The sequence below is a fragment of the Biomphalaria glabrata genome, chromosome 1, assembly GCF_947242115.1.
Source record: "Biomphalaria glabrata chromosome 1, xgBioGlab47.1, whole genome shotgun sequence".
NCBI classification, from domain to species: Eukaryota; Metazoa; Mollusca; class Gastropoda; family Planorbidae; genus Biomphalaria; species Biomphalaria glabrata.
In genome coordinates, this window is record NC_074711.1 from 2,024,059 (window position 1) to 2,036,465 (window position 12,407).

Below are 12,407 nucleotides of genomic sequence, written 5' to 3' on the forward strand. Positions count from 1 at the left end.
ACTTAACGTATCGTAGCCCCATGAATCAATTGAAACTGACAATACTTCAGACTTGACGATTTTCTGGTAAACTAATCTGTTCCTTAGTCATGTAGACTTGTACGTGTCCAGTGTGATGAATGGACACTACCCACAGCGTCGATACATACACAGCTGACCAGGTACCTAAGCAAGCGATACTAATAGACTTTTAGTAGGTTCAGTCACCTGTGTCAAAGACCTACTGAAACGTGAGAACATTTACCCGGTGGTCTTTAGTGTTACTTTAAGTAAAGTGTTAAAATAATATTCAAATATAAATTACCAATAAAGAAATACAATTTAAGAGATATAAACGAGTAACACATAGTACCATTAGCGGCTGGACCGATTTAACATAAACTAACAACGTAATAATATTCATGTATTACAAATATACTTCAAACAATTACCTAAAGGGTTGAACTCCATATTTACAGCGATATATCTCAGTATTGTAAGATGTGTTGGCCTTTTTCGATAACTAACAAAATGAAATAATTACCACTACTTAATTTAGAAAGCCTTCAGGATAGAAGACTTAAACGTAAAGTAGCAACTATACATAAAACACTGAACCATAATCTTCAAATACAAAAACAAAATTTAATAAAATACTCTGAAAGACACAAAAATAAAGGCACATTCCTCGTCCCATATGCCATAACAAATTTGTACAAATACTCCTTCTTCCCTAGTGCTATTAGAGCATGGAATGGGTTGCCTGAGACAGCCAGGAAAACCAGTGACTTTGCAGAATTTAAATCATTGGTTAATATGCATGACTGAATGCATGACGCGTAGGACGTAATCATCTTCTTTTTTGAAGTAACGTCTGTATCACATAAGATAAGATAAGAATTAATTCCTATTTTTTTTTTAAATTGCTTCCTGTGTTGTTTTGGAAAGTTCCAACTTGATACGAGAACGGGAAGTGGGAGAAAAATGTGTTTAAGAAAGACAGACAGACAGACAGACAAACAGAGTAGTTGATATATAAGCTTTGTACAAATACTTTGTTGATCGAAGGTTGTAGTATTGAAATCCTACCCCCTCTCGATATATAAGAAAATCTCTCCCAAACCAGAACAGGTCATGGTGTATAAACCACTTCCCTCCCCCCCCCCCCACCACCCCCCGCCCATTTCTTGACACAATGTGTAGACTTCCTGTGCCTGTGTAGTGCAAGAATTGTGGGAAATGAACCAAATGTTAATAGTGACTTGACCACTGTTATTGATGCCCCATAGGTCTAGATCAGTGATTATCAAACTGTGGTCCGCAGACCCCTTTGACTCCCGATGCCGTCACTGTGGAGAGAGCGTCGAAACAGTGTCGCATGTCTTGTACGAGTGTCCCCAGCTCTGCGAGCTAAGGGGGGGGGGGACCTGTCTGAGCAGTCACTCGACTTGTATGGTAGCTATGCTGAGGAAAAAAGAATAACGCTGGCAGAAGAAAAACGCCAGAAAAGAAAAGCAAGACAAACGACACTAGCTCCAGCTGGAATAACCTGCCCAGTGTGCGGCCGAACATTCCGGGCTCACATAGGTCTCACCAGCCACATGAGGAGGCACAAAACCCCAGTGCAAAGCCCTCAGCCCCCTGGATGACAAAGTGGTCATCATCGAACCACGATGGACAAACTATATGGTAGCTATGAGGCACTACGCCGGACGGCTAAGTTTCTTGCCAGAGCACTACGGGAGGACTAGTCCTTCCTGCTCTGATTTTTCAATAGGAGTTCATCTCAGGTTGTTGCTACTGTTCTTTTTTGAAGTAACGTCTGTATTTATATAAGATAAGATAAGATTGAGCCGGCCATTAATACACTTATAACATCTCAATGTCATTCAATTTTATTTAATTTACTTCAAACAAAAGTTATTATCTCCTAGAACAGGATGTTGCTGTTTTTGTGACATTTGTAACTGGTATACTATTCATTTGTGTAGCTTTTTGGATTAGGGGGTCCGTGGGCAAGTTTTGACTATTTAAGATGGTCTCCGTGTTTTGACTATTTAAGATGGTCTCCGTGTTTTGACTATTTAAGATGGTCTCCGGGTTTTTGACTATTTAAGATGGTCCCCAGGTTAAAAATACGTGAAAAGCGTTAGCCTAAATCAGTGTTTCCCAGACTTTTTTCTTAACGGAACAATTCGCACATCCGTAATATTAAACGGAACCATTCGCACATACGTAATATTTAACGGAACCATTCGCACATACGTAATATTTAACGGAACCATTCGCACATCCGTAATATTTAACGGAACACTTTGCTTATTTTTTTTTAGAGGCATTCATTCATGTGTGGTGGCCTACTAGTTAATTATTCCAGTAGTTCCCGGAACACCTATTCATGCCTCGAGGAACACTAGGGTTCCGAGGAACACTTTTGAGGAAATAGTCCTAGATAATTCAATCATTTGCGGAAGTTAGGCCTATATAATGACTTAAAAGTATTGCCGGAGATGTTAGTCTAGGACAGTCTTGGTGAAAAAATAGTCAAAATCTTTTTTACCAAATGAAATACTGAAATTTTCTATATATTAAAGACGAAAATTTAACACTATTTAGATCACATGTTGGACGCTTTTAAGAAACCTCTTGAACAGGAAATATTCTATAAACTTTTCTAATTAACTGACTTTCATTCTCCAATCTTCTGTTTAAAAACTTGAATATTCTCGAAACCAATGTATTAGTGCGCTTCCTGTTTACACGTCTCTCGAGACCTTGACGCGTACATTTCGTGACAACAGGAAATAAATAACTTTGGTCTCATCGCTGCGGAACAGTCATAAAGGAACGATAACTCTTTAAGTTTATCACAAGCTTCCATGGAATCCGCTTAGCTGAAAGTTTTTCAGAAAGAAATATTTCATTGCCAGGCAGCCGTCTACCGCCGAGTTAATTTACCGCATTGATTGGTGGGTATTGATCCTAATCTCCGCGCCATGTTGACACCCACACTGAGCAATTGCTACTTTATGTTTCTTCCTTTCAATCTGTAATCTCTATATGTAAGTTCCCTTGTTGTGTGGTCTCGTCTGTGGGAGGATGGACGAGATTTCTATTTTTAGTCTCTCCAGCTTACTCTAAATATGACGTCATTCTATACGATTTCCTGCAATGAAATATTGTCCGATAGAATTCGATATGTGTGTGTGTGTGTGTGTGTCTGTGTGTCTGTGTGTGTCTGTGTGTCTTTGTGTGTGTGTGACTGTACTGGGTTAGAGAAAAACTTAATTTTTTTTTAGTGATTTGTTACGGCCGAGATTTTAAATGTTTTATGCTATAAATAGCTTCGAGTAAAGAGAGATAACTCGTTGTGTACAAACTTTTACCAGAGAGACAGACAAAGTGAGTTGATATAAGCTTTGTAAAACGAAATGTATTTGTTTGCTTGTTTGGACTAAGGATTACGTGACTTTTCAAACGTCTGTTCTAGAATGTCTTCAAATATGATACTATTAAGTCGAATGGGACGCGTGGTCAAGAAGCTAAGTACGCTTGAACTTGGCTTGACTTGGCTACTTATGAAGGACCTCGAGGTTCAACACCCGACTCGAGCAGAGTTGTATTTACTAAGCGCCTAAAGGCAGCACGGAAAACCTTCTCCCAGATATGCTATAAGCATGATAGAAACGCTAGATAAAAGCTGTAATTTTTTTTTTATCTTCTAGAATGAATTGTTCACTTCGCCACGCAGATGCAGCAGCGTCCCCGGTTAGAGAGATCTTTTGTAAAGGTTTTGCTCTTGTTTAATTTGATGATCCACTCACATTGGCTTTCTTTATTTCCTTGAGTCGAAAGATCCCGAACTAAGGACGCGTTATCTAGTATTGGTCTAACAAGGGTTCAATTGTGTTTTGCATGCAGTGGCGTAGCTATGATGGGGGTGATGGGGGGGAAAATTTGAACCCCCCCCCTGGGCCACCACTTGAGGGGGTCCCCCAAATGTGTGCTCCAAATTTTTTTTTTCATTAAATGTTAAATATTACGCCATCATCTCATGTAATAATGAAGAATGTCAAAATGCAGGGGCCCCTAACGAGACCAAGCCAATCCCCCCCGGGACCGAAAACCCCTTGATACGCCACTGATTGAATGTATGCTCTTGTTTTGGTTTGTAAAAAATAAATTTATGAAATAAACTAAAAAAAAATTATTACCTTCATTATTTCATCCAGTTCACACCAGAAGTAGAAAGATGGAGACAAATGCTGTGTCGTTTGGTAATTACAGAGACCCGACACGTGGCCATATCTGTGTATCAGGGATTGGCTTATTTCGTCACGTGAGAATTTGCAAGGGAAAATGTGAAGACTAGATACGTACCACAGATGGGAATCCGTGATGGATGTTCACTTATAATACCATTGAATTATTTGTAGTTGTTAGTCTGACTCCCTGGCTCGGACATGTCACCCGCATGCCAGATGGTAGAATCCCGAAAGATATCTTATATGCTAAGCTTGTGGAAGGAGTCAGACCCAAGGGCCGCCCAAGACTAACATATAGAGATGTCTGCAAGCGAGACATGAGAGCCTCAGGCATCAGTGAAAGTATGTGGGAAAACATAGCCAAAGACCGGAGTGCATGGAGACAGACTGTGCGTGCTGGGACAACCCTTGCTGAGAACAAAAGAATTGAAGCGGCCTTAATCAAGATGGAAAAAAAGAAAGCTGCCCTGTCCGCTAGCCCTAAATCAGAGGCATACACATGTACGAATTGTGGCAAAGTCTGCCGTTGTAGAATTGGCTTGATTAGCCACACCAGACTCTGACCCGTCTCAAGATTAAACCAAAACCAGTGACTCTTTTGGGCGCATCCATTGCCTTTCGAGACAAAAGGAACCGTACGATATTTGGCATCTCGGGAATTTTGTTCATTTAAGCGTATTCATTTAAAATTCTGTGTTTTTTATTTGATTTATTGAATATGCATAATTAGTCTACATACCAGGAATCAATGGACGCGAATTATATTGGAAACAATAGTGAACTTGTCCACTCAATTATTTATAAGTTTAAAATTCTTCTCTATTTGTTATAAGTGGGCGCGTCGGTTGAGTAGTTAAGCGCTTGGCTTCCCAACCTGGGATTCTGGGTTCCAATCTCGGTGAAGACTGGGATTTCGAATTTCGGGATTTTTCGGGCGCCCCTGAGTCCACCAACTTGTGGAAAAGTAACGACGGTTGGTCGTTGTGCTGGTCACTTGACACCCTGCTCGTTAACCATTGGCTAAAGAAACATCACCGTCCCCATAGACCGCATGGTCTGGAAGGGGACTCTACTCTCTACTCATATTTGTTATAGATGTAAATTAAGCAGACGACCTTCTCTCTTGGTGCTTATAACTTTGTTGCTTAGTATTACAAGTACTTTTGCTTCATTATCATAATAGGTTTTCCCAATGGAGTCTGGCCGCTGGTCATTACTGTTGTTGTCCTGTTCTTTGATTTTTTACGTTTCAGGGGCTCCTCCAGAAGTTATACCTCCAAGTCTAAGCCTCCCGTCAGACGTCAGGAAAAGGAAAGGAGCAGGGTTTGAGCCGGCACCACCCTTAACGACAGTCCAGGCAGGAATTCAGCTTTTATTATTGTCCTCAATTATTAATATTTCTGACATAATTTATTTGGATTGTTCGAGACTTATTGCCAAAATAAAAATTTTAATTTTGAAAGTTATTGTTACATTCAAAACATTTCCAAACAATTAAAATTACAAATATTTGAAAAAAAAGTGTGGATTAATTTGACTCGAACACAAAATGTTTGTAAAATGTTTGACATGTTTCGAATGTTTCTTCAGAGTTAAAGATAGTTTACTTCCTAGTCCAAACCTCCCGCAGGACGACGGGGGGCGGGAGCGGGCAGGGTTTGGCCCAGGCAACCCATTCCATGCTCTAATAGCGTAATGGAAGAAGGAGCATTTGTACAAATTTGTCCTAGCATATGGGACTAGGTATGTGCCTTTATCTTTGTGTCTTTCAGAGTATTTTATTAATTTGTTTTTGTATTTGAAGATTATGGTTCAGTGTTTTATGTATAATTGCTACTTTACTTTTGAGTCTTCTGTCCTGAAGGCTTTCTAAATTTAGTGATTTTACCAAAGTCTACTCTAGTCAAATGTGATTATTCGTTTGTTATGAATCTCACTGCTCTATTTTGTATCTTTTTCAGTTTCTTAATGTTTTCTTGAGTTGAGGGGTCCCAAACAGAGGATGCATATTCTATTATTGGCCTAACCAAGGTTAAATAATATTTTAGTTTTATGTTCTTATTTGATTTATCGAAATTTCTTTATAAAATACAAAACCTAGTGTTTTTGGTGGATTTCATTTCTGAAAGTTTCATTTTTTTTGATGAGACAATATAAAATATGTAGATTATCTAAGTGAAAGACACCAACAAATGTTGTAAAAATGTCCCAACAGATTAGTTTTATATCAAGTTATCAAGTACATGAATAAAAGCGTACATGTCGTTTGGTCATTCCAATGTCAAGGACATGAGGGGTCAACATCTGATGATCTTTTGATCAACACATATTTTTAAAAATAAATATTCCATCTTTCTTCAGTACATAGATATAAATAAGTCAACACAGCTTCTAGAAAATAAATAAAAATGACGTCACAGCCATGTTAAATTAGGAGATCAGTTTTCAACAGCCAATCAAAAAAAGCAGATCAATGTACAAAATTAACCAATCACACTTAAGTAAAAATGCCGCAGCTAATCAGATGCCAGAATAAAGGTTTTGGTATCTGCAATAAATATTAAAATACATTTCCAGAAAGAAAAATATTTATGTACAAATTCACAATGGTTAAAGTGTCAACCCTTAAATGTAGACACGATCAATGATTCATCACACTAATAATCCTGTCAACAGTCATGTCAGTAATCACGCCAGTCACCATGTCAACAGTCAGTAATCACGTGAATATTTGTCAATAATCATGTCATTAATCATTCCAAAAAGTTCTCAATTATGTAATTTCACATATTAATAATCATGTAATTATGTGAACAATCATGCCAATAAGAATGCCATCAATCATTCCCCCGAAAAATCTCAATTATGTAATCTCATATGTCAACAGTTATGTCAGTAGTAAGGTAATTAAGTATGTCAGTAATGTTGTCAATAATAATCCCAGAAAAGTCTTAACTCTTTCTCTCCTAACTGACGATACCAACGTTGATTCCCCCAGAATGTGGTAAATAATTACGGAGAGAAAGAGTTAATAATGTAATCTCGCATCAATATCAAAGAACAACTAAAGCTGAACATAATTATATGTCACGTGAGCTGTTGTCACGTGCTATTTTTTTCTTCTGATTTACATGTTTTGAATGTTCCGTCTGAATTGAAGATGATCACACCCTAGACCAAGCTTCCTCGCAGGACCGCTGGGGATGGGGCGGCTCGTATGGGTTCTACCCCAAGACCATCGAGACGACAGTCCAGAGTGCATACCACACGGCCAGGCAGCCACCCAATGTTGTTATAGGTAACATAGTTATATAACCAGTGTCCAACCTACTTTACCAGATCGCTTGAATTACTGGAGATTTTCAAGATAAACTAAACGAGGTCAAGGACGTTAGACTGAAAATGGCCAACTAAATAAAAGTTACAAATAGAGGAGCTTAAAATTTTGATTCTGCAATGCTAAAAATTTAAAACTAAACTCAGGCACCCTTTTTAAAACAAAAAAGCATAATTTATCAACACTTCTTTTCAACAATTTTTTTTAATTAGACAATTACTGGATTTTCCGCTATGTGTTGTGTTGATTGTTCTGGAGTAGAGTATACTTGTATCATTTTTCTGTCTTTAGGGGGTTCATTGGTTAGGTAGTATGTCTTTGATATTAAATAATATTTCTATTACTGTTATTATATTTTTAGGTTAATCACTTTTCAATTGTTTATGATTTAATACTTGTGAATTATGGTAACTTACAAATAAAAGCATATTAAAAAAAAAAAGCCCACAAAAGAGGCAAGATGGCCCATAAAAGAGGCACATAAAGCCCAAAAAAGAGGCAAAGAAAAGAGGCATAAGGCCCAAGGATTCCTATGATGATAAAGCTAAAACTGAATAGCGCAAATTCTGAGGTTTCCTTTAAAAAAAAAAAAAAAAAAAGAGGACATTGTTCTCTTGAAATACTTGTAATTACTGCTCGGCCATCTTCACCGTTTCCAATATGAGCCCCTCGTACCTACTAATTGAAATACTTAAAGAAATGGAACATTAAAAAATATTTTTATTTTATAAGTAAAAAAAAAAAAAAAAAAAAAAAAAAAAATCTCCAATAACTAAGGACTGTACAGTAGATTTTGAACAGCTTTAGTACTACTACAGTTTGTCTGTAGTGAACATTTGAACATAAAAGATGTTTGTTTGTTTCACATGTTTCGGATGTTCCCTCAGAGTTGAAGATAGTTTACTTCCTAGTCCGAGCCTCCCGCAGGACGACGGGGGATGGGAGCGGGCAGGGTTTGAACCCTCTACCATCGATAAATCCGAACGACAGTCCAGCGCGCAAACCGCACGACCAGGCAACCCTCCAATAATAAGCTGGGGACCATCGAGTAAATATGTTTATGTAGGGCCGTGTGCAAAAATGTTAATATCATTTTATTCAAGTTGAAAAAAAGGGGGAATGAAATACAATGCAATCTCTCCTGAAAATGTAAAGCATACAAAATATGGGCCACTCTTGTACGATACAGCTAAACATACAACAAATTAGCCATCAGCTTGCCCCTATTTTAGACACATTCAAAGCGTTGGGACATTCTCTCTTTTAAAGTAATGGCACAAAATTAACATGAGAGAATTCATAAACAAAATACTTTCCGGATAATCTGATTAATTATAATCTAAAATAATAACTGCGCTATATTGCATTAATGGCAGATTTTTGCCAAGCAATCTTTATAATTTAATGCAGGATTCTTCTGACCTAATAAATATCAATGATGTTTAAAATTATAAGAAACTAAATAAACTTAAAAAAGGTCACACCGCGTAACATATTTTACATTCATATTTTTAAGAATATTTATTTCAAAACTATATATATACATGCATTTAAAATCTAGGAGTTACAATTTGTTAAACACTGGCATTGGTGTAGAACTGAATAGAGAGAAATAAGTACAGTTGGCCAGGTGTTTTCAGAAATGAAAACCAAATAATCCAGAGCGATGTACAAGGGTAAATGTTTGTAGTTTGTTCAATTAGCTCGCTTCATTGACCTGATTAGTATCAATGTGTCCATTCAAGTTTATCTACATTACATATCATGTACACACACACACACACACACACACACACACACACATATATATATATATATATATATATATATATATATATATATATATATATATATATTTAAACGATATGTCATTCCAAAAAGACACTACATTTTATATACTTGAGAAATTTAAAAAATAGAACATTTGTAAAAATGCAATAAATAAAATATTAAAAAAAAAAAAACACAAGTAAATTTAGAAATTAAGAATTTTTGAAATACGAAAAAAAAATGTATACGACCTTGAAATGACCTTCAACTGACACATTACATATTTCATAGCCAAGGTTAAACATATGAACACAACAACAAGTACAAAACTCAATGTCAACACACATAGTAGATATGTCCAATGCGTCTCATGTTGCTATCTTTAGAAACAACTCCATTAATTGCTCGGCAATTTCCGTTCCGAGTCGGACTTTTAAATTTGAGTTTTCTTTAAAACAGGTTTGATACTGATAAGGCTGTGATATGTTAGAATTTTATTTATTTTTTTTGGTAGGGGAGGGTCTATCTTAATTTTTAAAATAGACAATTCAACACACCAGCACAGCGAAACCGTTTACGTTCCAAGATCCATGGGATATTACACACAAATATACATTTGAAATTTGATCTCGAAAAACGATTGGTCCATTCTTGACACGTGACAACAGCGTGCCGTAACTCTCTCCTGTTGCAATCATTAATCTCTAAACCATGTGAATACGTACAATGCTAGATGTAAACTATTTTTTTGATCTTTGCGGTTGGAGAGTCTATATACAAGGGGAGTAAGTCTTCAGTTCACTGAAAATATCCGTGAAAAATCCGGGATCCCGGTTGAGCCTTAGCATGTTAGAGCTATGTCTATTGACGACTAGCAGACACCTGTCCCAGAACCTGTCTTTGTTCTCCTCCACCAGAAATGGCTTGAGGGGGTAACTGATCTCATTGCCCATGTAGGAGTAGGACAGGTAGAGGCAGGTCAGGACGTAGGCCTGAAGATCGTGCTCCTGAAGAAGGTCGTTGGACGGCAGGTCCCTGACCAGCAAGAAGATAAAGACGACGTTGGCAGGGTTGATGAAACAAATGTCCTGCCAGCCCTGCAGCAGGAGCGACCTGTCTACCGACCTCAGCCACAAAATGGCGTCTGAGGCCTCGAAACGCTTTAGCCTCTTGCACTTCCGCTTGAGGAACTCTCCCAGGCATTTCAAAAGTTCCGACGTTGAGGCCTGGATGACTGTGCGCTTAGGGCTTGGCGCTTTCTCAAGCTTTTTGATGGAGGTCGTCTTCACTGGAACTGGTGGCTCTTCTGGCGCAGCCTTCAGGTTGTAACATGACACCGACTTTTGAAAGTTGTTAAGGTTAAAGTTCTCAATGTTGTAGTTGGTGTCGAATTTCGTCCCGTTCAAGAAAACTGAATTCGACAATTTCATCAGGTTTTTGTCTTTCTTCTTAGGGTTGACTGTGAACTTCTTCCAGCTGAGGGCGCTCAGGAAGATGGAGTGGCGCTTAAAGCTTTTTTCCTTGGTGTTGTTGTTGTTGTTATTGTTGTTGTTTTTGTTGTTGAGCACTTCATAGTTGTAGCTGTTGATGTCCTCACTGAGGGGCCTCCGAGATGGCGGAGACAGGGATAGTACGGTGCCCATGCTGACGAGAATAAAAGACAACCAAAAGTGGCTTTAATGGCGGCGATGCCCCAGATAAAACCAACTTGACGCTGTGCAGCTATGCGGCTGGATGACTCACCAGGCACAGATCGAAATCAACATGTGAACCGTCTCTCCAGCCTGAGCCATCGGTTCATTCTAGTCAAGAGTGGTCTATCTTAATATTAACAATCATTTGATTCAAAATAATAGGAAAAAAAACAAGAAATTTGTCACAATCGCTAATTACAATGTACTATTATATCACTAATATATCCCTTTTTGAAAGAAATAAAAAAAAAGGTTTAACACAGCGACAGGCCTATCACATCTGTAGACTCAGAGTAATGGCGTCTGGGCTGGTGGCAGTCGCAGACGCGACGAGAAAGCGAGAGATCAAGCGAAGGCACTCGTCGTCCCCCCCCCCCCCCCCCGATTCCCAGCAATCCATTTCTGGTACTTGTTAGCATAATGTGTGATGACGTCATTGCCATGGAGACCATGACAGGGACCATCCTTCCAGCCAATCCTGCAAATGCTCTCAGCATTATCGATTTCTTCCATCTTTACATGTCTCATTCCACTAGCTAGCCAGGTAGCAACACGAACCAATAATCGAAAAAAATATAGGACAGGTCTAATTATAGATAATGGAGTAAGGGAGATAACTGTCTTTTGTGTATATACTTTAAAGAATTGTTGTTTTTTTTATATTGAAAGGATGTTCAGATAAGTGAATGTCTTAAGTATAATGATTAATATTGTCATAAATTCAGAAATATACACACACCAATAACACACACACACGCCAACAGATAGATACACATGCTACTTTGTCACAATGGCGACGGTAAAACCGGAACTCGCTGTCAGTACACCAAAAGTACGAGCAGACGAGAGATGCTACAGCGTTATCGATTGGTTCCGGCGATCGATTCCGTTAAGGCACACGGGTTCCTGGGCGAGCACATGAGCGAACCGTGAGATTGATCCTCTTTCTGAGTACGTGTGTGTGTGTGCATGAGAGAGGGATAGCAAGAGAAAGAAAGAGAGAGAGAGAGAGAGAGAGAGAACAAGGAACTAGGACAAGTATTTGAAATTTAGATGAGGTTGTCCTGAGTTGATAGAGAATTATGGCTCTGAGACCATCACCACCTGATACACATTGAAACGAACTGTAGCCTTCAAGTGGTTATAGGTCGCTGTTTGGCTGTATCTCCAACTGAACCGTAATACGCGAATTATTTCCCCTATCAGACCATGCCATCTATAGAGAAGATGATGTAAAGGTCATCTGTTTCTGTGGCCCAGGGTTAACGAAGGCGTCATGTGGCCAGCACAACGACCAACCGCCTTTGCTTTTCCTCCAACTAATGTCTGGTACCCATTAGATCTGGGTGGACTCAGAGGCGC

At 38.5% G+C, this 12,407-nt stretch overlaps 1 protein-coding gene across 1 annotated transcript; it reads right to left on the bottom strand.

Annotated features, from left to right (window-relative positions):
* Positions 1-9,072: 9,072 nt before the first annotated feature.
* LOC106059012 (cyclin-dependent kinase 5 activator 1-like) lies at positions 9,073-11,348 on the bottom strand. The gene has a single exon (XM_013216539.2). It carries the CDS (start codon positions 10,992-10,994, stop codon positions 10,122-10,124), a length of 873 nt encoding a protein of 290 aa, XP_013071993.2. The 5' UTR covers positions 10,995-11,348; the 3' UTR covers positions 9,073-10,121.
* Positions 11,349-12,407: the final 1,059 nt, after the last annotated feature.

What these genes read in the sequence shown, in the direction of transcription:
- LOC106059012 (XM_013216539.2), bottom strand. Translation starts at nt 10,994, where the DNA reads ATGGGCACCGTACTATCCCTGTCTCCGCCATCTCGGAGGCCCCTCAGT.